Genomic DNA, 27,909 nt, shown 5'->3' on the forward strand with positions numbered 1-27,909 from the left:
GCTGTGCCTTCGGCAGCAGAAGTGGTGGCGCATCTGCTGGTGCCAATAACTTTGTCTTTTGCCACTAGGTTGGTGCCCTGCCTGGACTTATGTGTGTTCTGTTGTCTTTTGTTTCATTGCTATATTCATTTGTATTCTGTTTACTTTTGTAGGTCATGGCTGCAGTGTTCATAATTCACCGAGAGAAACTTGTATATAACTTGTATATAGGTTGTATGGCGGGAAACCCTGAGGGGGTGGATTGTAGGGTAAGTGAAAAAGTATCAGTTTTTTTTCGCCCTCCCGCCATTAGGATTAATGATGGATCCCTGCGGTCCTGCATGCATGCCTGATGGCGGGCACCTGGCGTGGGGTGTGGGCATGCATAGGTGGGCACACCTGGGCTAATAAGGGTGGCGTCCTGGGGATGCCAGCAGAACCAGAAGAGAGCAGAACAGCAGGCAGCAAAGAACAGAGCAGAGAATGAGAAAGAGAAAGAGCAACGGAATGAGAGAACACTCGAGAGCCCAGAAACAGTGAAGATTTGCAGGGGGCTGGGAGGCTTGCCAGCCTCCCCCCACGCCCGCACCCCTGCCTGCTGTGTACTTGGCAAAAGCTCAATACAGCCTGAGAAAGCCACCGAGGGCTCCAGCACTCTCCTTTACCCATCTGCTCCTGCTCCGTCCCTTCCTGGCACTACACATCCTTTCCCATGGTCAAAAACCAACAAAAGAGCATGGAAGTACCACGGTGACCAACACAGATCTATCGCTGTGCATGTTACTAGGAATCACCTAGAGCAGCCACCCCTGCCTGCCCACCCGCGGCCCCAGGAGGAAACGTGTCTATGAGAGATGTTACAGAAGCTTAAAGGGTTTTTTGGTCATGTGGCCCACGGCGGCCTCCGAATCCATGCTTGCCTATGAAACAGATGTTAAAGGAGTTGGCACAAGTGCAACGCGACCGGGAGATTTTCTCCAGTGTTACTCTCGAGCCCGAGGTCTGAAGGCCTGAGGATGATTCTGAAAGGGCCGGGCTGGGGGGCTGGGGGGCTTGGTCACTTGGTCACTGTAGGGTAAGTGAATTGCTCAGGCTTTTACGCCTCTGGCTTCTGAGGCCATCGCCTATGGCCTTGAGTGCAGAGGAGCTTGGGAGCTGGGCTGGGGAGCGCATGCCTGAGGGTGGACACCTGGGGTGCATGTGGGCAGTGTGAGTGGGTGCCCTGAGCCTGGAGGCAAAGCTACAAGGGCGGCTCATGCAGAGACAGGAAGGATGGTTATGGAGGAACGGCTATACGGAGGGGGCCTGAGGGAGCCCAGAGAGAAAGAGTAAAGATTCGCCAGGGGCTGGGAGGCCCCCACCAGCCTCCTGGCTCCCCAGGCCTCCTGGCCTTGCAGACTGTGGGCTTGCCCCACAGCAAGGGCATTAAAGCCTGAAAAAGCCACCGAGGGCTCCAGGACGCTCCTTTATCCATCTGCCCAAATCGATAGAGAACCCACCAGCCTGTCAGCCTGGGCCTGGACGCCACCAGCTCTGGGTGAGATGCTGGCATGACTTGCAGGACACCCCAGGGGAGCTGAATGGGGGGGGTCCCTTCCTGAGCGCTGGTTCTGGGGCAGCACTCGCAGGCACCTTCTCTGGACCCTGCTCGTGGAGTGCCACGTGTAACAGGGCAGGGAGCTCATGAGCCATGAGCTGTGGGATGCAGCTGTCAGAAGCGCCCCCCAATCTCTCCCCCCAGACCCTCCAGTGCTCTGGGATTTCCAACAAATGCCACACCAAAGCCCCAGGAGGGCCACTGGGTTCTGATAGCCCAGGCAGCTCCTGTGCCCCCTGCAGCCCCGTCCCTGCTCCCTGGAAGTTCAGTCCCTCTCTGAGGTCACAGCTGGAGGACACAGTGTGGCGGGGACACCCTGTTTCACGCTGGGGCGCAGCAACGGGTCCAACAGAGCTGGCAGGCGACAGTTTTCATCATTTTCTTTACATCCCTGCGAGAGCTGCTCTGTGCCTCAGTTTCCCATCTGTTCCTGGGACAGTACTGTTCCCCTCCTGCCATGTGGGGTCTTCATGCATTTGGCATGGGCCGGGGACCCAGAGGCTCCTGTGAGCTCTGTTCTGTGCCTATTTTGGAGTTACAGGGATCTCTGGGTAAAGTCACCCAAGGTCGTGACCTCTCCCCCAACCTCCTCCTGGGGCACCAGAAGAGACATAAACAGCAGAGAAGCTCATGAGCAAAGAATGGGGAAGGAAAGATATAATACCACTTTCCAAAAATAGGAAGGAAATGAATCAGTATAATTTGGATTGTGAAAACTTTCTTTCTCAGAAATATTTTACTTCGAAAGAAGTGGAGTATGGTGATTTAATTAGGGAAATGCCAGGAGCAAATTATCTGGTAAGACTTACGAGCATCAGCCTGCCAGTGTAGGGGCCCTGGAGAAGTTGGGGACAAGGCTGGAGAGTCCCAGGTGAGAAGCAGGGCCCAGAGGGCCAGTGCCTCCAACATGCCGCGCTCCCCACCCAGCCGCAGCGTCTCTCCCTGGGCTCCCCCGACTGCTGGGCTCGAGTCCCAGATCAGGTCCTCACTAGCTGTGTGACCCCCATCAAGCCACTTAGCCTCTCTAGGCCTCTGCTTCCTGGTCTGCAAATGGAGATAATTCTAGCACCTCTCTCACCGGACCGTCATGAAGATATTAACACGTGGAAAGCGCTGAGGATTACCTGTTAAATACAGGTGACCATTTGCAAATCACAGGGATGGACATACATGCACTAGGTCTCACTTGTCGTCACCCCCACTGGGCACAGAGGGACGGTGATGCCCCCTTGCACAGCGCCCGCCACTCTGGCCACTCTGGCTGCCTGGACTCTGCCCGAGTGAAGGTGCACAGGTGGCCCTGCTGGCGGGGGTGCCGGCCCAGCAACAGGCTCTGAGCTCCCACAGACACGAACCCCAGGTCCCCCGAGGCAGGAGCCCATGAGAGTCTGCTGGGGTAGCTCGCAGGAGGCAGTTCCTGTTTCAGTTTCCTGCATGTCTCTGGCCTGTGCTGGATGCAGGCCCGCAGGGCACACCCCTGTTCCCTGTCATGTGGGCACCAGGAGCCCCCTCCACTACCCTGCAGAGTCTTCTTACATTATGCCTCCTGAGGTCTTCATCACACACACACAGCCTTCCCGCCTGCCCGCCAGCCCATGAGAGCAAGGCTTTGTCCATTTTCTTTTCTGTTCTAGAAAGGCTCCCGGCAGGTGCAGGGGGCTAGAACCTGTCTGTCAGGCAGAGTTCCAGACCCTGGGGGAATGCGCTCCACACAGCCCTCCACACAGCCTAAAGAGGCTGCCTGGGGACTTTGGACCGAGAGCCCCGCCTGCCCTGGCCCCTGGGTCGCCTGCGGCAGGTCAGCAATGCCCTCCAGGCTTGTTACAGACGCAAGCTCTCAGGGCTGGCCCCAAATCAACCCGGTCAGAACCTGTAGGTGCCTCCAGGAGGGGCCCAGGAGTCTGGATTTTCACAAACTCCTAGTGATACTTCTGGGTCACCAGCCTCAGAGCCCCTTAGCTTGTAGCACTACTCCTGACACCCACAAATTATAGAGGCCTGAACCCCCACACACATCACTTTCCCACCAGTTATCCAACAATACACTGCAGCAGGAAGAGGCGAGAGGGCTCTCTGAAGCTGTGCTGGGCAAAGAAGGGGTGGCCAAGGCTAGCTGCACCCCAAGAAGGACTTCAGCAGGCAACCAGACATGGGGTTTGTGCTCCCCTGAATCTTTCTGGGCCATGAGGCTTGTTTAGGTTCAGGCCTCAATTGTGGACAGGCTGTGTGGACCCCAGGGCACATCGGATCATCGGTCCACACTGAGGAGGTGGCGTGATTCCAGTGCACTCACGTCCCCATTCTAGACCCCACTCCCCCCAAGGCTCTAGGCCAGCTCTGTGGACGCTGGCCCAGGCCAGGTGGCGCTTCTGGGTGGAAGGGACAGGTACCCACCTGGCAGGATGCCTTTGATGTCACTCTCCGGACTCATGCAGTTCTTCTTCGTGAAGTACAGGATCAGCTTCTTGGCTGGCTCAAACTGCTGGGTCGCCATCAGCCATCGGAGGGACTCTGGGAAGATCCTGTCAAGACAGGGTTGTGGGTTTGGTGGTGTGTGTCTCCAGGAGACAACCCGCAAGCCGGGCACTCTCGGGGCTCAGCCCCAGGGGGGCCCCCAGAGCCCTTGCCTGTTAAGAGTTCCCTATACCAGGTTTTGCAACCACAGAGCCCAGCCCACTAGCACAATGTATGAAATTCACAAAAGATAGTCAAATAAGGAAAAACAAGGCTCTAATTGAATTAAATGCCAGTTGGGGAATATTTTAAGTTTCTGGCTTGAAGCTCTTACAAAAAGGTGGGCTTAGCGCTTTCCCTGGGGTTTTTCAAAAACTTTCCTTCTGTTTGGTGTAAAAAGAAGTAGGTTCAGTTCCTGGTATAGCCAGTGGATGTGAGTTGGCTATAAGAAGAAAATTTAACTTCATGATTTGAATTAAACTTAGTAATTTAAGGAGAGAGGACAAATATTATCAAATCCAATCAAAGTCGGCTTTTTAGATGGTGAAACCTCAAGGTTTTTTCTAAAGGCAAGTGAACTCTGCAGAACAAGGGATTCTTTTTTATTTTTTATAAGATTTATTTATGCATACAAGAGCTGGGGTACAGGCCAGAGGTGCGGGGGTGAGAGGATTCACCAGAGACAGAGTAGGGAGCAGAACAGGCAGACTGACAAAATACATTGCGGAGAGGAGCAGTGGGTGAGACAGGAGAGGTCTGCTGCACCATGTGGGTAGCTCCCTGGCTGGGGATCAACTCTTGCTGCAGAGGCTGCGGACAGCTTCACAGTGCTGAGACTTAACCCCTTGTGCCACCAGGGAGGCCCAGAACAAGGGATTCTTTCATACTTTAAGTGCCCATGCCACTGATTTATCTGTCACGTAAACTCAGATCTTGGGATGTCTGCTGTTTTCCAAAATGCTCTGCGCCTCAGCCCTGAAACTCTTTACTATGGAAGAAGTACGGAGGGTGTAAACCAGAAGCCCTGGGCTCACACAGCAGCTGTGAGGCCTCAGCCAAGGCTCCTAACTTCTCCAGGCCTCAGTCTCCCCACATCTGTCAACAGCATGGGGTGGGGTATGAATGACGCCTTGATCTAACATTCTCTATCTGATTTATTTCAGGGGCTCATGGGGATGGCACCTCCTTCTGAAGGATAAAGAGAAGGCCATTGGTACAGCGTCTTGGGCAAATAGTCTGAGGTCTGTCCCCTGCCACCCGAGGTATGTTCCCTTGCTGCCCGAGGCCTGTGGCCTGCCGCCCGAGGTCTGTGCCCTGACGCCTGAGGTCTGTCCCCTGCCCCCTGAGGTCTGTCCTCTGCCATCTGAGGCCTGTGCCCTGCCGCCCGAGGTCTGTGCCCTGCCGCCCGAGGTCTGTGCCCTGCCACCCGAGGTCTGTCCCCTGCTGCCCGAGGTCTGTCTCCTGCTGCCTGAGGTCTGACCCCTACCGCCAGAGGTCTGTCCCCTGCTGCCTGAGGTCTGACCCCTGCCGCCCGAGGTCTGACCCCTGCCGCCCGAGGTCTGTCCCCTGCCGCCCGAGGTCTGTCCCCTGCTGCCCGAGGTCTGACCCCTGCTGCCAGAGGTCTGCTCCCTGCCGCCAGAGGTCTCTCTCCTGCTGCCTGAGGTCTGACCCCTACCGCCTGAGGTCTGTCCCCTGCCACCCGAGGCCTGTGCCCTGTTCCCCAAGGTCTGTCCCCTGCCACCCAAAGTCTGTGCTGTGCAGAAGGACACCAGCTCCAAGTTCCCTGGAGCTGCCTTTTTAAGATTAAGCAACTCCGAATGTGTAACAATTGGCAGAAATTTAAAATGTTCCTCCATTTACATTACAGACAGATGAATACTTAGAATCCACCTAAAAATACTCCGTAGCCCTGAACGTGACTGGGATCACTCCCCCCACCCCACCCTTCTGCTCCTCTTAGGAATTTATCCAAATGAGCCACCCGGCTGTGGGATGTTCAAGGCACAGGAGCCTGGAATGCCGTAGGGGAGCGCATGCGGCATTGTTGGCAAATGATGAAAAAAAGGTGCTGTTGGGAAACACTGCGGAGCACAGGGGGTCGATGGAACGAGGGGCTGATGCCGCTTCTGCTGGTAACTGGGACCAGGGGCCCTTCCGCAAGAGCGGCCTGTCCTGGTGGTTCCATCAGGCTTTTGGGGGGCTGCTGGTCCTGGCCAGCCAGTCCGATCTTGCCCCAGGGCAGCAAGGGAACAGAGCCCACACGCGGGATGACCTCACACAGGCCTGGAAAGCTGCCGTGGCCATCCTGTGCCCGCTTCCCCCACTGCCAACACAAACAGCCAGGTATCGTCACCAGCTCCAGACACCCACGCCTTTTTTTTCTTATTAGATCTGGGGTGTAGACCAGAGGTGGGCATGTGAGAGGATTCACCAGAGACAGAGTGGGGAGCAGAACAGGCAGATCTACTGAAATACATTACTAAGGGGAGCAGCGGGCAAGACAGGAGAGGTCTGCTGTGCCACATGGGGGCTAGCTCCCTGGCTGCGGGTTGAACTCAAGCCCATAGCAGGTAACAGCACTGAGACTTAACCCCAGGCCACCAGGGCCCACCTCCCCCCCAAGCCCACTTCTTCTGACCCTGGACATGTGCTTTGTCAGAATTCCTCATGGCCACCTCCTGGGGTCTCGGCCTCACTTCTGCAGCCTGTGGGCTTTGGCCAGGTCCAGCTGGCACAGGACACTTGTCACGAGGGCCACTGGCTGTTCCTGCCAGCTGCCACGAGCTCACCTCACCACTCCCACACTCCCTTGTGCACACTCGGCTGCCTGAGGCCAGCCTGGCTTCTGGGCTCAGTGACCCTGAGCTGACCTTACACAACCCTCAGCTTCCGGGGTGGGAGGGAACAGCAATGACACAGCTGTGGGTGGCCCTGGACTGGCGATACTGGCCTTGGAGCCAAGGTAGCTCCTCTGGCCTGGCCGTGGGGAATAATGGCCACACCTTCCATGCTTTTCTTCACCTTGGAAGCAGTTTTGTTGACCTCAGGGGCTCCTAATATTTTAATCACCTTGGCACATTCAGAAGTTAAAAATGGGTCTCAACCTCTTGCCCAAGGGCTTCCTAAAATCCCACAGATCAGCAGATCCCCAAACACCAACCCAGGGGACATTTTGATCTCACCTTTAATGGCCCATTTAGCTTTTTTTTTTAAAAAAAGATTTATTTATTTATTTTATACAAGAACTGGGGTACAGGACAGATGTGCGGGAGGGTGAGAGGATTCACTGGAGACAGAGTGGGAAACAGAACAGGCAGCCTGACTGAAATACACTGCTGAGGGGAGCAGCGGGAGCGACCCGTGGGCCCCTCGCAGGCCGGCTGGGATCGAACCAGCACTGCAGAGGCTGCGGACAGCTTCACAGCGCGGCACTCAACCACCTGCGCCACCAGGGGAGGCCCCCATTCAGCTTTTGACACTGAAACAGGAGCTGCCATTTTTACTTTCATGTTTGCCTTTTGTCATTACTCAATCTCTCCCCCTTCCAGGCCATGTGTAGACAAACAGGATTGCACGAAACAAAATACCGATGTATGAAACTCCCCCGGGCCCTTCCTTTACCTGTAAGAGAAGGGGAGGTGACAGCGAGGTCCCCTCCGGAAGTAAAACTCTTTTGAGGAAGGGGCTGTGCGCCTCAAGGGTGTGGGGGCAGGGAAAAAGGCTGAGAACTGCTCGAAGGAAAACAGATGTCACTCTAAAAGGGCCTCTGAAAAGTTTCAACAATAGATGAAATATTTACAGCAGAACGGCGTCTGAGGAGTGATGTGACGGGAAGGAGGTCAGAGGACAGGACCAAGGCTGGACGATCACAGAGCAATAAAACTGGGGACACTAATAATACACTAAGTGGGGTTTCTGAGGTTAGAGGGAGGGGGAGAAAGAAAGGGCCAAGGGCCTGAGGGAGGTGGCGAGGAGAAAAAGTGAGAATTGTGAATGCATTGAAGGGGGCCAACGAGCATGACTCTGCAAAAAGATAGATTACAAGGAAATCATTTCGACAACGACAAGCAGCAAAGTGAATCCATCCATCTAACGCAATTTTCTTGTGCCCTCAGTAGATACTGCTGTGCTGGTGATTTCCAGAAACATTTTTTCTCTGAATTGTCGGTAAATGTTCGACAACATACTAAATAGAAAAGAGTAACTAGGAGAGAAAATTCCTCGTGGGCGAGAAGCACACAGGCGGGGACCCCCAAGTCCAGCTCTGGGATCTGAGCGAACTGACATTCCGTGCCTCAGTTTCTCCATCTGTGCAGGAGGTTGCCCTTACACCTTCTTCCCAGGTGAGTGGGCAGTTAAAGGATTGATTCTGGAAAGAGTTGAGCAGCCCCTGACTCAGAGCAAGACCTCAAGAAATGGTCCAACTTAGTATTATTCTGCCCACTATATGTCCAGTGATATTTCAAACAGTTTTAGAACCACTGATGTTCTGGAATTGTTAGTAATTTTGTTTTCTTTTGCTGGCTATTTGCCTAACCTGAGGCTGTTTAAATGTTTCACAGTAGGCTTTTTCTTGACATTTCTGACAGTGAAAGACCCTTTGGACACATCCCTTTCCCCCCGAGGGTACGGCTGCCTTACAGTGAAGAGTGTGTCTCTACGGAAGGTGCTCATCTCTGCCTTTCACTTGGGAGTTGACACCGTCACGTATTCTCCGACGCTCTGCAGCCTCATCTGCTGCTCATTTCCTCCTGACTCCCCACACGGCTCATTCCCCTGGCAGTGCATTCCCAGATGCTTTCCCCCATCGCGGAGTGCCAACAGCGCGGAATGACTTTCCAACAGAACCAAGTGTGGTTAATAATTGAGCACCATCACGCATCTCCAGCACGCCTGCTGTTCTTCCTCCAAGAAGCTCACGCCCCACGTAGACAGGTCTGGGAGGAAAGTCCTCCTTCAGGAGGTACCTGGTTGAATGTCTTAGAGGAGCAGGAAGAAAATGCTCCCCAAGCCCCCTGGCAGGGCTGGAGGGGCACTTGGAAACCAAGCCTTGCCAGGATGGCCGGGAAACAGGCAGGAGAGACCTTCTCTCCTTAACCTCCACCACAGGCCTATCTGGTCTCCCAGACCGGGTCTATGGCTGCAGATAAAACAGTGGGGTCCAGAGGGAGATGGTCTTGCCTTCTTCTGTTAGTTCCAGGAATTCTAAGGACTCTGCTGTCTGGGAGATGAAGGCTTCCGGTAGTGCCCATCTTACTCAAAGCTGCAGTCCTCACAGTGATGTCTCAGCCCTGCACCCTCCAGCCCCACGGCTTCCTTCCTCATCCAACAAGCAGAGACACTCTGTCTCAGGGCCTTTGCGCTTGCTATTCCCTCTGCCTGACCTCACAGCTCCCTCCTCTACTTCCTGTGGTGTCTGTTCAGACAGAAGCACTGGGCAGGCCCTCTGGGACCTTCGGGGCCAGGATGCAAGGGGTGGTGGGAGGCACTGGCCAGAGACCGCGCCGCAGCCAGGGGTGAGGGCTGTCATGTATTCTCTGACACTCTGCAGGCAGGAGAGCGCCGGCCCAAGCCACGCAGGGTCTGCTGCGTGACCTCAGCGCTGCCACCGGTACATCAGGGTGCCCAAACACGAGGACCGGATGACCTGTGGTCTGTACAGGGCTTGAAAGCTGTGCCTGGCACAAACAGGGCATGAACATTTGTTAAGTAAATAAATACCTTTGCGTTCCAAAACAAACAAGGGAAGGAACAGGAAGGGCTTCCTCGGAGGACAGGATCTGCCCACTCCATCCTGCTCTGGGAAAAGGATCTGATTTCACTCTGAACCGCTTCGACCCTGCTGGGGATCAGGATGTCCTGAAACCTGTCGCCAGGGAGCGGCAGTTTGGGGGTGCCAGTCTCCCCCAGCAGGTGGCCTTTCTTCATCGGCTATCGCTGGTCCCTGCTGCGGCATGACTCTTAGGATGCAGTAAGCCACACGTGGGCTCTTGAAGGAAACACACCTGTACTCGCCTTGTTCTTGCCCTGCTGGGGACCTTCCACCAGGTGGGGCGGGGGCTCGGCTCCACTCAGCTCAAAGGCACAAATTCGGTTTTCACCTGGGCTCCCAGGTCTTCTTCCAGGTTGTGGGGTACACCATGGTGGGGTCCATGGCCAAGTGCAGGGATATCTGGGCCCCATCCAGGGCCTCCTGTGAGCTCTGGATTCACCTGCTGGATGCTGAACCGCGGCATCCACCCCTGACCACCTCCCTTTCCACAGCAGTTTATACAGACACCCTGTCTGCCTCGGAACAATAAGTGGCCCTCGTAAGTGAAGAAGTGAGGAGACAACTGCCCGTTAGGTGCCAAGCTCTTGCTGTTACGTGTATGCATGTTGCAGGGGAGGGGTTTGAGGACACAGAGCTGGGGGGTTGCTGAAATGGTCTCAAGAGGCCTAACTGTGACCCCACGTGGGGAAGAGGCCTCTGCACCACGACCACGTGCACACAGAAGACACTTCTGTAAACGCTAATGACCCTTCAATTCCAAATTTGAGAAACTCTGGGGAAGGGCCCAAACAAAGAGCAATTTTTATTTTCAGCTTTATGATATTTTCGTTCTGACATTCCATGTATAATATTGGCGTGGCTAAGGTCATTTGTGGTTATTTAGGAGGGAAAAAGAAACACTTGTTTTTCACTAGTGACTACAAACTGGGAACCCGGTGCAGTGTCTACACCATGGAATCTCCTACTTGTGGGTGAAGTGAGGGTGTTGGCAGGCGAGGGGCTGAGAGTGTCAGGAAAGAGAGAAGAGAGTGGTTTATAAAAAGGACAGGAAAATCATTCCCTGCCCCCAAACATCTGTCCATGTGTGCTGGTTTTCAACCTTGGCTGAACATTAATCCCTTGGGGAGTTCACAAAAAATCTTGATGACCAGGTCACATGCGCTAGACAGATGTTTAGTTGTTTTTCTTCTAAAGTCAGCCAGTTGAATCAAAAGCCAAATGTTGCACATGTTTCTAAAGGTCATATCGGTCTCGTCGGGGGCAGGGTGGACTCTGTGGGCCACATGGTTGCTGTGGCACCTGCGCTCTCTGCAGCCTGAGCCAATGTAGATGTAACACACACGTGCGCATGGCCCTATGCTGATAAAACTTTATTTACAAGAACAGATGGAGGTCGGCCTGGCCCTGGAGTTTGCCTGTCCCTGATCTAGAGGAGGTGGGCTTTGCTTTTCTTTCTTTTCTGTTCTTCTCTTTTCTCTTTTCTTTTCTTTTCCTTTTTTCCCCAAAGATATTTTATTATATATATATATTTTTTATATCATTTTTCATTTTTGTACAACGTATGCATTTTCATCTCAGTTATAGTCCCCGTGAAATTCCCTGATGGGGCTTTTCTAAATCCCTCCTCTGACAGCTCTGTATTTCCCCTCCCAATGCAAGAATCCTCCATTTGCAAATCCATTCACCAAAATCACACCAAAATGACCCAGCAGGCATGTGAGGGGGGGAGGTGAAAACACTGAGTCCCAGTAAGGGGCTCAGTCCACTCATTTCCTTTATGTTTGAGTATTTCCCCAGATGCCAAGTTTAAAATATGACGTTTTCTGTAAAGACAGGAAAGCCCCCGAAACACACAGCACAGCCACGGGAAGGGTCTGGTGGGGGAGTGGAGGGGATACTCACGACCAGTAGAGCAGCATGAGCAGGAAGGGGCAGATGATCAGGGCCTGCAGCACCTGCCAGTCCCGGCACAGGGCGGCCAGGCCGGGCATGAGGAACTGGCCGGCCATGGCCACGAAGCTCGCCACCATTGTGATCATGAACCGTTTTCCCGGGGGACACAGCTCTATTCCTGCAACACAGAAGAGACAAGGGAGACGTGAGTGCCCTATGGAGTGGGGAGCCACCAGCGCCCCGAGCCTTCCCTCCTGGCTCTTACAGTGGGGTGAGCCAGGCCCCCACTGCACTCAGGCTCACAGAGCAAGTGACACAGAGCATGAGACTCTGATTATTCTGAGCAGCCCTGAGCTAGGACGTGCTGCCTCCCCGGAGGTACAGTTCTCAGCCCATGTAGCCCCCTCTGCTCCAGGGGGGTCCCTGCTCCCGCCTTGCCTGCTGCCATCCCTCCTACCTGTGATGCAGCACAAAGGGCCACTCTTCAGTTCAGGGCAGGCAGCCTGTCCTCCGGCTCACCCCACCCCTGCCCCACCCGCCTCTGGCCCCAACTCCAAGCCCCTGGGGACCCCGAGTTCTAGGCACAGCGAGCATGATAGACGGAGCAGCTTATCTGCTTGGACAGAAACCAAACAACAAAACAGATTCAGATCACATAGTCGTGGTCTCCCCAGAAGCTCTCCTCCGCACTGAGGTTCTGCCCTGTGGGACAGGGGCACGGCTGCACCCTGTTCTCTGTCCCTGTCCCAGACCATGCCCTCGCAGGGGCATGCCGGCTGCACCTCCAGCTCCAGAGCCAGACCAGTGTCTGCCTTTGCCAACATCCACGGGATGGAAGGACACCACGGTCCCTCCTGTCTGCGAGAATCTGTGCTCCTCATTTGACCTTGAGTGATAAGGACGATCACAAGACAAACCAGTGCCAAGTGCTGACCAACACAGAGCCCCGGCTTGAGTCCCCCTGAGAAGGTCCTTACTAGAAGGCGCAGCTGGGGTTTGCTGTTCCTTTGCAGTAGGCAGCATTAAGGATACTTTCTTTTTCTTTCCTTTTTTTTTTTTTTTAAGATTTATTTATTTATGCAAGAGCTGGGGTACAGACTAGAGTTGTGAGGGGATGTGTGACAGGATTCACCAGAGACAGAGTGGGGAGCAGAACAGGCAGATCTACTGAAACACACCGCTGAGGGGAAAAGTGGGGAGACAGGAGAGGTCTGCTGCGCCATGTGGGTAGCTCCCCGGCAGGGATCGAACTCATGCAGAAGTGGCTGCAGATGGCCTCTTAGTGCTGCGCCTTAACCCCTTGTGCCATTAAGCAGACAAGTAGACTGGCAGCTCTGGGAAGGGGTCCCTGCCTTAGCCCACGTGAGCACAGCACCCTGAGGCTCCCCACAAGCTGTGTGGGGTGGGCACATAAGCGCCTGCCCCCCCAGGGAACCGTCAAAGTCAGAGATGACTTCAGAACAGCATCTCGGATTTGCAGGTACAACAGGCTCTGCCTACCGCTGTGCCCCCCACTTCCCTCTACTCAATCTCATGAAACAGTAAGCGGGGAAACACCTCAATTCTCTTGCCACAGGGGCCCTCTGGCATGATTAATCCCAACTTCTGATCCACCCATAATGGGTATCACACAGGGGATCAGGGGCTGCTTCCCAGACGGAGGGGTGGCGGTTTGCAGAGGACAAAGGAAAATCATTCCTGGACGGCGAAGAGCCCCAGACCAGAACTCCCCGAGTCCCTACTGCAGATGCGAGGCTGTGATGGCGCATAAATCAGAGTCACTGTGTGCACGACGATTAGTGCGAGTCAGCTTTCCTCCTGCAGGGTTCTCTGTCCAGAGCACGGCTCAGAGAGGCCCTGGCTCCTGGCACGGGCTTGGGCAGCAGCCGCAGCCCTGGGAGCCAGCTGGAGACACAGGCGCCAGAGTCGGCACCTCATCAGATGCTCAGAAACCACCGGCTGCCACGCAGCCCCAAAGCGTGTAATCCCCCCCAGACACACCGCTACGAGCACGGAATACGGAACACCCTCTCTGCCGCTCCACTGCTGCTCTTGCTAGAAACCCTAGCAGGGCTTTTCTGTTGCAGATAGAGAAATGTCAACCCCTCCAGCAGATGGAAGAAGGGGTTTTACTTTGTGTTCCTGTCGGGGCGATAGGAAAACAAAGCCGGTTACGTGTGGAGCAGGTGTGACACCTGCAGGTTGTAACCTTTCGGCACTGACTCACCAGAGGTTCTTTCCAAACCGAATCCACCCACTGCATTCTGAAGGTGGCTCTAAAGATGTTGAAAAGGAGGAAAAAAAGCAATTATCAAAGAACTGCAGGCGCTTTTGGCTCACCATGGAGCACACGTGTCTTTTGGAGGAGGAGAAATCAGCTTTGCAGCAGTGGCGGGGAGGAAGGCATACATCAGAACACGACGGCTCCGACCCAGCTGCTCCAGGGTCTGCTGCTCCGAGGGCTGCCCCCAGCCATGCAGCAGTGGGGACTGCGGAGACGCTTCCAGCTCCTGGCCGGGGTTGCTGACATGGGAGGCACAAGGTGGGGATCCTGCACCAGCCACGGGACATCCCAAAGCTATGTCACATCTTTTCAGAGCCACATTTTTGCCAACAGAGCCAACCCAAGACACCTTAGGAGAGTTTTACTTTCAGTACCCCCCGCCACGTCCCCCTTCATTATGTAAAGCAGAGAAGAGTCCTAAGACTATCATTCTAGGGCCTCCCTGATGGTGCAAAGGGTTAAGACGCAGCACTATGAAGCTACCCGCAGCCACTGCGGCATGAGTTCGATCCCCGGCCAGACAGGGATCAACCCACATGACATAGTAGACCTTTCCTGTCTCGCCCGCTGCTCCCCTCAGCAGTGTATTTCAGTCAATCTGCCTGTTCTGTTCCCCACTCTGCCTCTGGTGAATCCTCTCACCCCCCACCCCCACCTCTGGCCTGTACCGCAGTTCTTGTATGCATAAATACATCTTTTTAAAGATTAAAAATAAATAAAACTATCATTCTAGATTCAAACATAAAGTTATTTCCTGTTGTGGGCCCCGTCCAGACCTCTGAAATCGAGGTTACCAGGCCTGGACTGTGGAGGTGAGGGTCTGGGTTCAATTCCCGTCCTTGCGACCTCGGATCGGTCATCTCTGCGTTCGGCGCCTCTGTCCCGTGTGCAATGGGCCGCGAGCACGGAGCACGAGCCAGGGGTTAGCATTTACCTAACATCATGTATGAAAACCACATGTAGTAAGTTTCTGCCAAGTCACACGTTGGTTTCACCTAACCTGTGTTATTCCCCGGATCTGCGGAGCTTCGGGGCAGGACGGAGGTTTGTTCTAATGGACTAGAAAAGCGTGATCACTTCGTGGTGACTCATACTCCTTCTTTGCTGGTGATTCTCTTAGAACGAGAAATGATCTGGCAATGAAGCAGCAGAACTAAGGGGCTCCAAGAAAACCACATCCCAAACCCCTATCGTGAAAGCGGCTGCCCCTCACGCCTTCCCGGGGGGCTTCAGAGCTATTTCCGCAGCTGAATACACACTGCTGGGCGGAGACAGCGCCAGGGCGGGAGAACAAACAGCACGTGTTGACACGGAACCGGGTGCTTGGCTTGTGATAACGGGGGCCCTCGGCTGCGCAAGCACGCATAGCCGGGGACCCGGGGTCCCTCTGTGAGGTGTTGCAATGCGGGTTCGGGGTACAAATTCTTTTAGGATTCCTGAGTCTGGCAAGGTTTTTCAGAAGTTTTCTTTTTTTCTTTTCTCTTAAGATTTATTTATTTATGCATACAAGAACTGGGAGCAGGCCAGAGGTGCGGGAGGGTGAGAGGATTCACCAGAGACAGAGTGGGGAGCAGAACAGGCAGACAGACTGAAATACACTGCTGAGGGGAGCAGCAGGTGAGACCGGAGAGGTCTGCTGTGCCATGTGGGTAGCTCCCTGGCCGAGAATCGAACTCATGCTGCAGAGGCTGCGGATAGCTTCATAGGTTAAGTCTTAACCCCTTGCACCACCAGGGAGGAACCAGTTTTCTGATTCTTATGCACCTTCAGGATGAGATGCCCCAGGGGATGCCCCAGGGGAGCATGACCAGAGCCCGGGGCCCACTCAGCCGCACAGCTGGTTCTTGCAGGGCCACTTTGCTGAGTCGCTGCAGCCATGGCTTCCAGCTACTCAGCCAGGCCAAGGGCTGACATTCAGCTCCAGTCCACCTCAGCTGACTTTATGTTAGGAACATGTCCTAGATAATTGGGGCGGGTGCTCTGATCAGTTGCAAGGCCATAAAAACAGAACCCAGGCTTCCTGGAGGAAGAACACACTCCACTTTGAGTGGCAGCTTCACCCTGCGTCCCGCAGCCCCTGGGATTCCAGACCTGCCGACTTGCCTGCACAACAGCGCTCGTGTCGCTGTGCAGGAAAGTCTTACTGTGATTCTCCTCCTGGCTTCCTGCACCTGTACCAGGTCACGGGGCCCCCCAGGAAGCTCTGTCTCAGGAGCTTCCTGCCCAGAGGGACTGCACTGTCCCTCCACCTCCATCCTGCTTCCCTGCCCAGGCCGCCCTGGACAGATGCCCGCCTCAGGGCTATGGCTGAGCTCAAGGGGCAGCCTGGCCAGAACCCATGGCTGGCACAGCTCTGCTCCCCTTGTCAACCTTTGATGGGGTCCCCAGATTAAACAGGACCCAGCCTCAGCACCTGCCAGCAGAGGGGAGCTCGGCAGAAAGTTGGAAGCTGAAGTGCAGGGGAGAGACATGAAGATAAAGTTCAGAGAGGATTTTGTAAATTCTACAAGAGGAAGAAAACAGCGAGGGAGCTTTTATCTTTGGGGAGCAAGAAGTTCAGGGGGCAGGCTCTGGTACCCTGGGAATATAAGGGCAATCTGAAAAGGGAGTGCACTGGGGAGCTCCCCAATCCCATGAGCTCACAAGCTGGGGTACAGGGGGTGTATTTCTAACACCCCCTGCCTGGAAGTAGCATCAAAGCACAAAGAGCAGAAATGAGCCAAATGGCTGCGAGGCCGACAGGTGGGAAGTTGCTGAGGCCCAGGTGGCTCCATCGCTGACTCCAGCCTCCCTGAGACCCCCGGACGAGGAGCTGTGGGCATGGCCCAGTGACCCCGTACCTGTGGGGCAACTGGCTTCTTGGGAGGTGGCATGAGAGGCTGCTCCAGAGGGAAACAAGGTCTCCCAGGAGCATGCCCATTGCTCCCACCATGGACGTGGGCGTCGCCTCAGCCGACACCTAAGGCAGGCTCCTACCTGCTGGCTTGCTCCCATGTTCAGAGGGATGTTCTTTTCTTTTTTCTTTTTTAAAAATATTTATTTATGCATACAAGAACTGGGGTGCAGGCTGGAGGTATGGCGGGTGAGAGGATTCACCAGAGACAGAGTGGGGAGCAGAACAGGCAGATTGACTGAAATACACTGCTGAGGGGAGCAGCGGGCGAGACAGGAGAGGTCTGCTGCGCCATGTAGGTAGCTCCCTGGCCAGAGATGGAACTCGTGCTGCAGTGGCTGCAGATAGCTTCATAGTGCTGCGTCTTAACCTCTTGCGCCACCAGGGAGGACCGAATGTTCTTTTCTTGAATTAATTGCTAGATGAACAATTTTATTATTTTTTATTTTTTTAAAATAAATTTTATTTTTATATTCCCCATACAATTGCAACCCCCTTATTTTGACCCCAATCCCTCCCCTCTCCGCCCCCACCCCCCATAGAGTGTCTCTGGTTCATAGTTTTTTGTTGATTTTGATTTTCACTTTCTTATAGTTATTCATTTCCCTGGTCCCTTATTTAGGTTTTCTAGATTCCTGCTATGAGTGAGACCATCCGGTATTTTTCTTTTTCTTTCTGGCTTATTTCGCTGAGCATGATCCCTTCCAGCGCTTAGCTGAACAATTTTAAATGTGTTAACTTGAGGGCCTCCCTGGTGGCACAAGGGGTTAAGACGCAACCTATGAAGCTGTCCACAGCCACTGCAGCACGAGTTTGATCCCCGGCCGGCCAGGGAGCTACCCACATGGCACAGCAGATCTCTCCTGTCTCTCCTGCTGCTCCCCTCAGCAGTGTATTTCAGTAGATCTGCCTGTTCTGCTCCCCAATCTGTCTCTGATGAGTCCTCTCTCACAACCCCCCCCACACCTCTGGCCTGTACCCCAGTTCTTGTATGCATAAATAAATAAATCTTTAAAAAAATGTGTTAACTTGAAGTCACATTGCTTTCTAACACTGCCAAGTGTCAGGTGTGCCCTGGGGGAATCAGCATGTGACACAAGGCGCTAAGTTCACCCTGAGGGATTTGACGTCGCCCGTCTTCTACAGGTACTCAGTGCCGAGTAATGACTTAGGACTTCCAGCCCACACAATGTCATTTTTATATACGTGTATACAGAAATAAAAATCAGTAAATCTAGGAAATACACACAATATCTGATCTAGAGATGACACTCCTGGCTGTATTTCTAACTAAAATACAAACACATAATGTTCAGCTATAAGATAAGCAAATCCACCTCTGTCTAGCTTTCTCCTGGCTGCGGACAGCAGCCCATTGATTTGTGGCCTGCGGGCTCCTCCATAGGTGGGCACCTGACCGGCAGCTCCCAAGCCCACAGATGAGTGGACTCAAATCCCACCTTGTGTGGTGAGACCCTGAGGCTGAAGCTTCCCGGGAAGGGCTGGGGAAGAGGCTAAGCTGTGCGCGCTGGGGGCTGGCACGAGTCACCTCTGCTTTACTGCATGCCAGAAATACCCATGAGAACAGGGCCTCCCTGATGGTGCAAAGGGTTAAGACGCAGCACTATGGAGCTACCCGCAGCCACTGCGGCATGAGTTCGATCCCCAGCCAGGGATCAACCCACATGACATAGTAGACCTTTCCTGTCTCTCCTGCTGCTCCCCTCAGCAGTGTATTTCAGTCAATCTGCCTGTTCTGCTCCCCAATCTGTCTCTGGTGAATCCTCTCACCCTCCACACCTCTGGCCTGTACCCCAGTTCTTGTATGCATAAATAAATAAATCTTTAAAAAAAAATCTGTGAGAAAACTGACTGCTATCATGACTCCCCACCTCCACCCATACACAGACCTACACACTCACTGATATTGGGAAACAGAGTTATTGAACAACAACAAAAATTCTTTTGGGACCAGTCTTAAAAGACACATCCCCTCATTCTGTAGCAGGTAAGAGATCGTTCCTTCTTATTCCTTTATTCCTTAAGTATATGCGAACAACCCTCGTGTGCGCAGGCTGACGGCAGAAGCAGCAGGCTGAGAGCTCTGAGCCTCTCTGAGACAAGTCTACGGGGTTTTCTGTTGGCTGATAATATAACCTGGAGCAGAAGCAATCACACCCTGCAGGAGAGATGCTGAGCCCACATTCTGGGCCACAGGGGAAGGCGAAACTCCTTCCCTGCAGCCTGGGGGAGGCCAATCACCCTCTTAGTGCCCCTGTTTCCTCGTCTAGAAAGCAGGTAAGAATCTAGCCACCGCACACTGGCACGGATCTGGTGACCTCGCAGGCTGCTGGCCACTGGCCAGGCTGCAGGCCACCCCAGGAGACTCGGGGTGGGGGATCATGGAGCTGAGACTAACTAGTGAATTAAGTTCTTCCATGTGGGGCTGAAACTCTTTTAGGCAGAACTTGGTCGGGACTGCCTAACGCGATTGTGTCCAAGCCCCGTGGGATAGGATTCTTAGTTTTCAATAGCCTCTGCTATCGGGGACCTCTGCTATCGGGGGGAAGCTGGCCAAGCAGCATGGAGAGAAGGGCTTCCCAAGCGAGGCTTCGTCAACTGAGCAGGAGGTGCTGGGAGGCTGTGTCCTCTCCTCCTGCCACCGCCAGCCCCATAGTGCTTCGTTCTACCGCACGGCACCCCAGCCCTCATCTGCTTACACCGGAGATTCCAGGGAAAGCAGCAGAGAAGTCTGAATTGAGGGGAATCAGCTGAATGAAGCACACACCCCTCTCCAAGACTCAGCAAGGAGGATGTAAACATGTTTTAAATGCATGCTTTACTTCGAGAGCCCTTGATGGGAAGAGCCAGCCCTTGCACATCCCTGCTGCCTTGCCCCCACTCACTCTGGATGGACCCAGATTCTGCGCTCAGGGTGAGGTTCAGGGATGGACAGTGTCCCCTCCGCCCCCAAACTGGATTCAAGCACCAGAATTAAACGCGATTCCTGGAATAGCCTGAGGAATGAGACCCCATCAAAATGCAGGCCCCCTGAAGGGGAGCACTGAAGGGCACCCGCACAGAGGACTGGTGGGGGGCTCAGCACAGAACAGGCAGAGCAGGATGCACATGGTTTTCCAACCTCCCCGTCTTCTTTTTTCTTCCCCACCCCACCCGCCCTTTTAAAAATTGCACTAACACTGTTTCATGGCATGACATGTTTCAGGTATTTAACAGTGTATTTTGACATCTGTCTACCCTGCAATGCAATCACCACCAAAAGCCTAGCTGCCAGCCCTTGTCTTACAATGGATCCCCTTTACCCTATTCGGAGCATTATTTATAAGCGTCACAAAATGTCCTTTGAGGGACACTGGATCAAGAAGATGGGATGCAGTCACACGTTGCTTAACGGCATCTGGTTACCAAGAGGCTGCATAAAGACAGAGGTTGCAGGGGGCAATACCATGTAGCCCAGGTGTGCAGTGGGGTCTACCATCTAGGTGTGTGCATTACACTCTGTGACATTTGCACAACGATAGAATCACCTAGTGATGCATTTTTCAGAACATACCTATATATGTTCTATGATGACGCAGCGTGTATATGCAATGGAATACTACTCAGCCACGAAAAAAACCTTGAAAAAGTATAAAATCTTGAAAAGGAATGAAACCTTGCCATTTGCAGAGACTCCCCATCCATTCAAACAGCCCACTCGTCCTCTCCTCTCCCCACCGCCCTTACCACCAATCAAGAAGGAAGCCCTGCCTGCTGGCCCACCGCTCCTCTCAATCACCCGGGAGACAGAAGGTTGACAGTGTCGCTTGTCTCACTCATGCACTGGCTCTGGATCAGCTCAGGGCTGCTGATGCCCACTTGGAGGCCAACCAGAGGCCCCTCCAAGCTGCCCTTGAGCCTCTCCAGGTCTCCCACCCTCCCTCCCTCCACAGCAAGGGGGAGGCAGAAGCTTCCACTGTGGTTGCTGGAAACCTTGAGCCTCTCCTCCCTCCCTTGCACTTACCCTCCTCCTAACAATTTGCCAAGCCAAGCCTGGAAGCCAGTGTACCACTCACTAATTACTGTCCTGGCCAAGGACACAGGACCCCCGGGATCCTAAAAAATGGACCTCTGGACATATGATTGTGGAGTTCCTTATTACAGGGCAAGAAGGCCTGAAATTGTCAGTCACAGAGACTCAAATAGCATAGAGGTATGAGTGTAAAAGGCTGCTATTATCATAGCACTCCAAGGCTCCTCTTTCCCAGAGAGAACTTTCTCTGAACTTAGGACCTGCCAACTTAAAGGAACCGTCAAGGGGAACTGAAAGAATTGTGTTCTTCGTCGAGAGCAAGAGAAAGTAAAACAAATGGACATTGAAAAACTTCCTGCGAATCACAGTCGGGAACGCGCACTGGACGATAGTTGGTGAACAAGGCAGAAGTGCCCGGGTATTAGCAGCTGAGTACCCCCTGCTGCAGGTCAAACCCTTCCTTCAGCGGGTATCGTTCCTGCATTAAGCTCGTTGCATTGGCTCAATACCCCTGGGATGAAGGAGTTATTTCAATGCTGGTTTCACACAAGAGAACCCTGAAGCTTGTGATTTGTCCAAGATGACACACTTAGAAGGAACAGGGTAGGAAGTGAAGCTGGGGGCTCCATCCCCCTGCTGCAGGCAGGAGCCATATCGTAAGGGAGGTCTAGGTGGGTGAGGCCTTGGGACCAGCCTCCCAGCTCCATGGAGCAGAGGTCCCTGGGCCTTGGTCACAGCTCTTGAAGCCTGAGGCAGTGCTTGGGGCTGGAGCAGGGGCTCAGAGATCTGTTAAGCGATGAACTGTCTAGTTGCAGGGAGGGGAGGCCAGTCAGCCCATCTGGGCGTGGTCCACATCCTCACAAATAAATTTGGGGGAATTTTTACCAACCCTAAGACCCACCTATTCAATTGGAGCTATTAAGTTCAGATAGTATATTATTTCCTTTCTAGATAATACATTATTTCTATTACTTTCTTTTCTTTCTCTCTCTCCTTTTTTTTTTTTTTTTTAAAGTAACTAACATTATAATGACTCAAAACTGGGAACAGGGACCAAAAGGCTCACTAGTGTTTCCGCCCGGCAATCTCTTCTGTTTTAAAACCAGTGACTGGGGCCTCCCTGCTGGCGCAAGGGGTTGAGCACAGCACTGTGAGGCTATCCGCAGCCACTGCAGCAGGAGTTCAATCCCTGGCCAGGGAGGTGACCCACATGGTGCAGCAGAACACTCCTGTCTGGCCCACTACTCCCCTCAGCAGTGAATTTCAGTCAATCTGCCTGTTCTGCTCCCCACTCTGTCTCTAGTGAATCCTCTCCCCGCCCCCCACTTCTGGCCTGTACCCTGGTTCTTATATGCATAAATATTTAAAAATAAATAAATAAAACTGATGATTGATAATGTCCAGTACCTGATGGTCAAGAACTTAATACTAACTTTGGCCTCTCAATACTTCATAACAGCAGGAGAACCCAAGGAGAGAAATGACTTCAAACATCAGGATAGTCTCACATCCTTGCATTTTAAGTCAGCTGAGCATTTCCAAGCTGGGCGAGCAGGGGGAGGGGCAGACAGACACTGAGAGTGACTGTCCAGGTTTTTTCAGCTGCTGGTCCAAAGGAACAGTGTCAATCCTCACCCAAACCACACTATCGACTAATCATGACTGCGTAATTGTGCAGCCGAGCACACAAAAGCCTCATAGGGCTTCAGATTTGCAACCTCAGGAGTACAGCTGCATTAAATAGTCCTAAATTACTTCTGCTTCTGATCCACAACAGCGTACATGCAAATGTCAAGGGTTGGGAACTGTCACCCAAATTTTACTCCCCACCAACAGTGTTGTTGAGATCGTCCTTATTTTACAAGCTTGGCAATCGATCGAGAAGTTAGGGTCTGCAGTGGTGGTGGACAGGCTGTGTATCCACATGAGTTCATAGTATTATTGCCGTATCACACCTAAACACACATAAAAGATGTATTTCATTCTTTGACATATTTTTCCTAAGCAGGAAAGAATTACTAGCAACTTAGTCTTTCTAAACAGTCCTCCTTTTCCTCACTTTCTGACCTTCCCATCTTCTCTTGCATCTGCACTAAGAAAAATAAAACAAAACAAAACAAAACAAAATTGATCTTTTGCAAGTTCACACAGTCACAGGAAAGAGAGACTAATATTGTGAATCTTCACGACCCATCTGCTAGAACCAGCAATGATCAATATTTTGCTTCTGTGGGTTCTTCTGATTCTTTCTCTCTCTCTGTTTCCTGTACTATTTTCAATCAAATTCTTGAAATCATGTCATTTCACTTCTACATGCAAATTCATGTCTCTCGTAGAAAAGGACATTTTCCTAGAGACAAATCCATTATCACATCGAGCAAAATTAATAACTCTCAAATTGTTCAATGTCACTTATTACAAGGGAAATGCAAATCAAAACCACAATGAGATACCAACTCACCCCTGTGAGAATGGCCCATATCAAAAAGAATGGAATTAACAAATGATGGTGAGGTTGTGATGAAAACGGAGCTCTAATTCACTATTGGTGGAAAGGCAAGTTGGTACAGCCCACGTGGAAAATGATATGGTTATTTCTTAAGAAAATAAAACTGCAAATTCTGTATGCTGCAGCTAGACCTCTGTTAGGTATAAGAGAGAGAAAGAGAGAAAACTGTATTATGAAAAGATCTATCTTCATCTATGTACACAGTAGACTGTCCACAATTGCCAAGTCATGGAACCAAGCTAAGTGCCCTTTAGTAGACAAATGGATAAAGAAATTGAGGATGATATATGCAGTGGAATATTACACAACTGTGAAAAAGATGAACTAGTGGCATTCGGGGCAAAATGGATGAAACTTGAGGTAATTATGTTAAGTGAAATAAGTCAAAAGGTGAAAGACCGATATGAGATGCTTTCACTCATCTGTGGAATATAAATATAAAAAAAACACACACACACAGGCAAGTTACTGCAAGAATAAACCTTGAAAAGAATATAATATTTACCAAAGGGAACAGGGGGAAGGTGGAAGGGGAAAGGGAGAGAGGCAGGTGGGCAATGAACTTGGGGGCCTTGGTAGAGGGTGAGTGGAACATGTGCTCATATGGAAGAACAATAGTGTAACCCCTAAAATTGAAATAAAAATTAAAAAATTCTTTAATATTAAATACCTACTCTATTCAAATTATTCAATCATCTCCAAAACGTCTCTTTATGGTTCTCTTTTTAAAACATTAGGTCTAAGCGAGAGCCACCTATTGCCCATCCCTTAGGTGCTCTCTCAACACTGGAAAGACCATCCCCCACTCTTACTCCGGGTACTGTCTTGCTGAAACACTGGACAGTTATGCTTTCTTGTGGTAACTCTCCCTGGGCTGTTTTCACCTCTGAGCTGGATGGACTCAGACTGGTAAGAGCTGTCGCCGGGCATGACACCAGCCTGGAAGGTTGATGGGCAGATTCAGGGGGTGGCGCCCCCATCCCCATCCTGGGCTCACTTACTCACCTTTATACTACTGGTCTCCGCATCCTCTGATCACCAATGACCATACTAATTCTTTCATTAGGGGGTGCCACGACCTGATTTGATTTTCTCATCACATCATTTATCTTGCATAATTTTCTGCTTTGAATTATTTTATAAAGAAAAACTTTAATTCACCCATGAGAACTACTTCTTTTTTTACCCAAAAGTGGACTTAATTCCTACGAAGCCACGCTGTAGAATCGAGACCCTGGGTGATAAAAGATTTCACACGTCAGGGGTGCCCTTTGCACCCAGAGGAGCCGAGGCCTCAAGTGAGTGATCCTGGCCCCTCCCATATCCGGCCCCTGCCACATTGGCCCTCATCCCCCAGGTCCACCCCGGACCCTTGCTGTGCTGACTGTCACCTATGCCAGTACACCCTCCCTGGAGACCCGGAGCCTCGCGCAGCTCCCTCCTCCTCACCTCAGGTCGCCACCCAACACAGCTGCTTGAGCAGGGACCACACGCTGCCAAACCCCAGTCCCTGTCTCTCCGCCCTCCCCAGCCCTCCTGATGGCTTCACCCAGGGGGAGCATCTCCAGAACACGGTTCTCAAGCGTGGGTCCCACCCCGAGCCTCACACAGGCAGGGCCCTCTCCGGCCTGCAGGCCTGTACTGAGAGCGCCCTCAGGCAGCGATTCTGATGAGTCTGGTTGAAGAGCCGCTGCAGAGCACTTGGCAAATATGACTTCATTTAATCCTAGCATTAACCCTCGGAGGGAGGACAGTTTTTACCCTTCCACTTCAGATGGGATTTCAGGCCCCAGACATTTTGGTTAGGGGGGTGTGGGGCAGGTTCTGGAATGTGCATGGGGAGCCCGTTCCTGGGTGTTCCAGGAACACTTTGAGAACCGTCTAGCTCCTGACCCTGGAGCCCAGCACCGACGTCCCCTCCGCAGCATTCACACACTACAAACAACCCCACTGAGCTATTACAGCTTACAACGCTGCTGGCCCCAGGCCTGGCAGTGGCTCCGTCCTTGCTTTCTTCTCATCACCAGATGTGATTTTTTTTTTTTTCATGGAAGAAAGAGTTTTTCCCAGACCCAAAGGGCAAGGCAAGGGCAGGCAGAGAGGACCTGGAGCCAGGGAGAAGCTCAGCTCTCGGTCTACGTCAGATGGAAGGTGGCCCCCGCACGCGCCCACCAGGTCGAGTGCCAGGCCCACAAGAAGCATGTGGCAGCAGCCCTGGTGTGCGTGGAGGTGGGGCGGTGGCCAAGCAGCCGGGGCCCGCCCGGCTTACAGGTCTTCTGATGCAATTAGAAAATAAAACACTGTCCAGGTCACACGGAACATGGCCAGGGTCAGGGCGTGCGCACAGTGCCAGCCTGCGGTTCCTGGAGCTCAGCAGACCTGCTCGTGCCGGGCAAGGGGAAGACAAGGTCACGGGCTTGGCCGGCCGCCGGAGCGAGACACGCTTCCAAGCCCAGGCCTCTCGGCTTCCCTGCTTTGCCTCTGGAGAACCCAGCCACTTGGATGGCTTCTGGTTTATTTTTAAGTGGAGATTACAATAAAAACAAAAATCCGACTTGATGTGACAGACGGCAGTTAAAATTAGCTCTCTCCTCCTCCACCCGATCGGGAAAGCCCTCTGCGCTATGCTCAAGCGAACACTATCAGCCAGCCAAAGCAAGGGTCGGGGCGGGCCAGTTCCTGGGAACAGATGACTGAGAAAGAGGTCCATGGGGTGGGGGTGGGTGGGGTAATAAAGGTCTGAGGGAGCCATGAGCAGTTCTCCTCCCAACCCAAGAGAAGGTGTGGCCTCCTCCGTAGGGGCGAGCACAAGGTTCTGGAATGTTCTAAGACCCGGTGCCATCTTGTTTCTGACAGAACTTTTCCGCTCTATGTTTGCCTTTGAATTTCCTGCTCAGGGGGGTGGGGGTGGGAGCTGAGGAATTTGACACACACAGCCAAGTCCTCAGTCGAGTCCTGCCCTGGGAAATTAGGGACAACACCCCTCTGTGGTAAGGACTTTTATCCTATGTGGGAGCAGGGCTTGGAGGGCACAGCCCCAGAGCCCCCTGTGGGCACCCTGTGTTCCTCACACCCACGCCTGTGGCAGGCACAGTGAGGGCTCAGTAAACAGATGCTGAGTGACATGTTTATGACCTTCAAGTAACAGAACACTCCCTCGCCTAAATTCCCGGTGGTCAGGCCAAGCAGCCCAGCTCCAGGCTTCCATAGGTCGAAGCCCTCTGGTAACCTGTGATTCACAGCTGTGTGACCTCGAGGCAGCTGCTTATGTTCCCCAAACTATCATTGGGGCCTCACTTTCAAGAGGATCATGCAGTTCTCTCCTGGAAGTCAGGGGTTCGTCTCCCCTGGGGGGTGGCCGTCTGTCCCTCCAGAGCTGAGATGAACTTATAACCGAGTGAGCGGACTCTGAGCGGGGCCCTGAGGCAGCACTAAGTTAAAGCATCATCTGCTGTTGCTCGAAGGGACTGCTGGAAGCTACAGAAACTGCATGCTCAGAGGCCTGCACCTCACCGACTCAGCATTAAGCAAAAATTCCCAACAAGGGGGGGATCTGACATCCCTCCTGATCATCTACCCTAGGCAGCTGGAGAGTGGGAGCTGGCACCTCCATCCTCAGAGGCTGCTTCTCACCTGGATCTCTATAAGGGCTTCCTGTGAAGGTTCATCTATTAATTCACTAGATGCTGCTGATAATTACTGTCCCTGAAGCAAAGTTCTGTTCTATTCCAGCACTGCCAAGAACGCCACGTCCAAAGCCAAGCACGACATTCACGGTGCTCTGATTTCACCCCAGTCTGTCTTCCCAACCGATTTCCCTTCCCTGTTCTCCTCACAGAACTCAAAATTCCAGCAATCGGGATGACTCTAAGTCTTACCTGCTGCCACCACTGCTCCCTGTCCCTTGACCTGTCTGCTCAGAACCCCACCCACCCATTCAACCCTGGCTCTTTCAGTCATCCCCGGGCTAGTGAGTATCTTGCTTGTACTAAGTGTTCTTGTTTGTCAAGAAATGCTGGTCAAACAAAACATTAATTTGAAAGGAAAACTGCACTCTTTTGTTTACTGCAGCACTATTTACAATAGCCAAGATGTGAAAACAACCCAAATGCCCCAAAATCCATGGATGGATCAAAAAGTTGTGGAATATTTACACAGTGGAATATTACTCAGCAATCAAAAAGGACAAACTCATACATGCCATTTGTGGTAACAAGGATGGGGCTGGAAGGGATTATGCTAACTGAAATAAGTCAGGAGGAAAAAGGTAAATATCGAACGGTCTTACCTTTATGTGGAATATAGAGAAACCAAACAAAAGGTCAAGAAAAAGACAAAACTAGCGAGCTGACCATAGATCTGAGGCATACCGCAGGGAAGGGGGAAGGAGAGAGGTCAAAATGGGAGGAAAGAGCCGCAGGGAATACAGTGATGGTTCACGGGTGACATGGTGGTGGGAGCACTATGGGGACTAAAATGATATAGAAAAAATTC

The 27,909-nt window shown here is 52.5% G+C and overlaps 1 protein-coding gene across 3 annotated transcripts in view; it reads right to left on the minus strand.

Annotated features, from left to right (window-relative positions):
- Positions 1-27,909, minus strand: part of SLC22A23 (solute carrier family 22 member 23) — a 150,237-nt gene that overhangs the window by 19,621 nt on the left and 102,707 nt on the right. For 2 of the 3 annotated variants that reach the window (XM_037519187.2, XM_054698427.1), the window contains exons 4-5: positions 11,706-11,874; positions 3,971-4,098 (exon numbers count right to left, since the gene is read on the minus strand). In XM_037519187.2, coding sequence (XP_037375084.1) covers positions 3,971-4,098; positions 11,706-11,874 — 297 coding nt within the window. Of the gene's footprint in view, positions 1-3,970; positions 4,099-11,705; positions 11,875-27,909 lie in introns of those variants that run through there. The other variant, XM_037519188.1, reaches the window with a different exon arrangement.

The sequence above is a fragment of the Talpa occidentalis genome, unplaced genomic scaffold (assembly GCF_014898055.3).
Source record: "Talpa occidentalis isolate TD23 unplaced genomic scaffold, MPIMG_talOcc4v2.1 talOcc4.2, whole genome shotgun sequence".
Taxonomy (NCBI): Eukaryota; Metazoa; Chordata; class Mammalia; order Eulipotyphla; family Talpidae; genus Talpa; species Talpa occidentalis.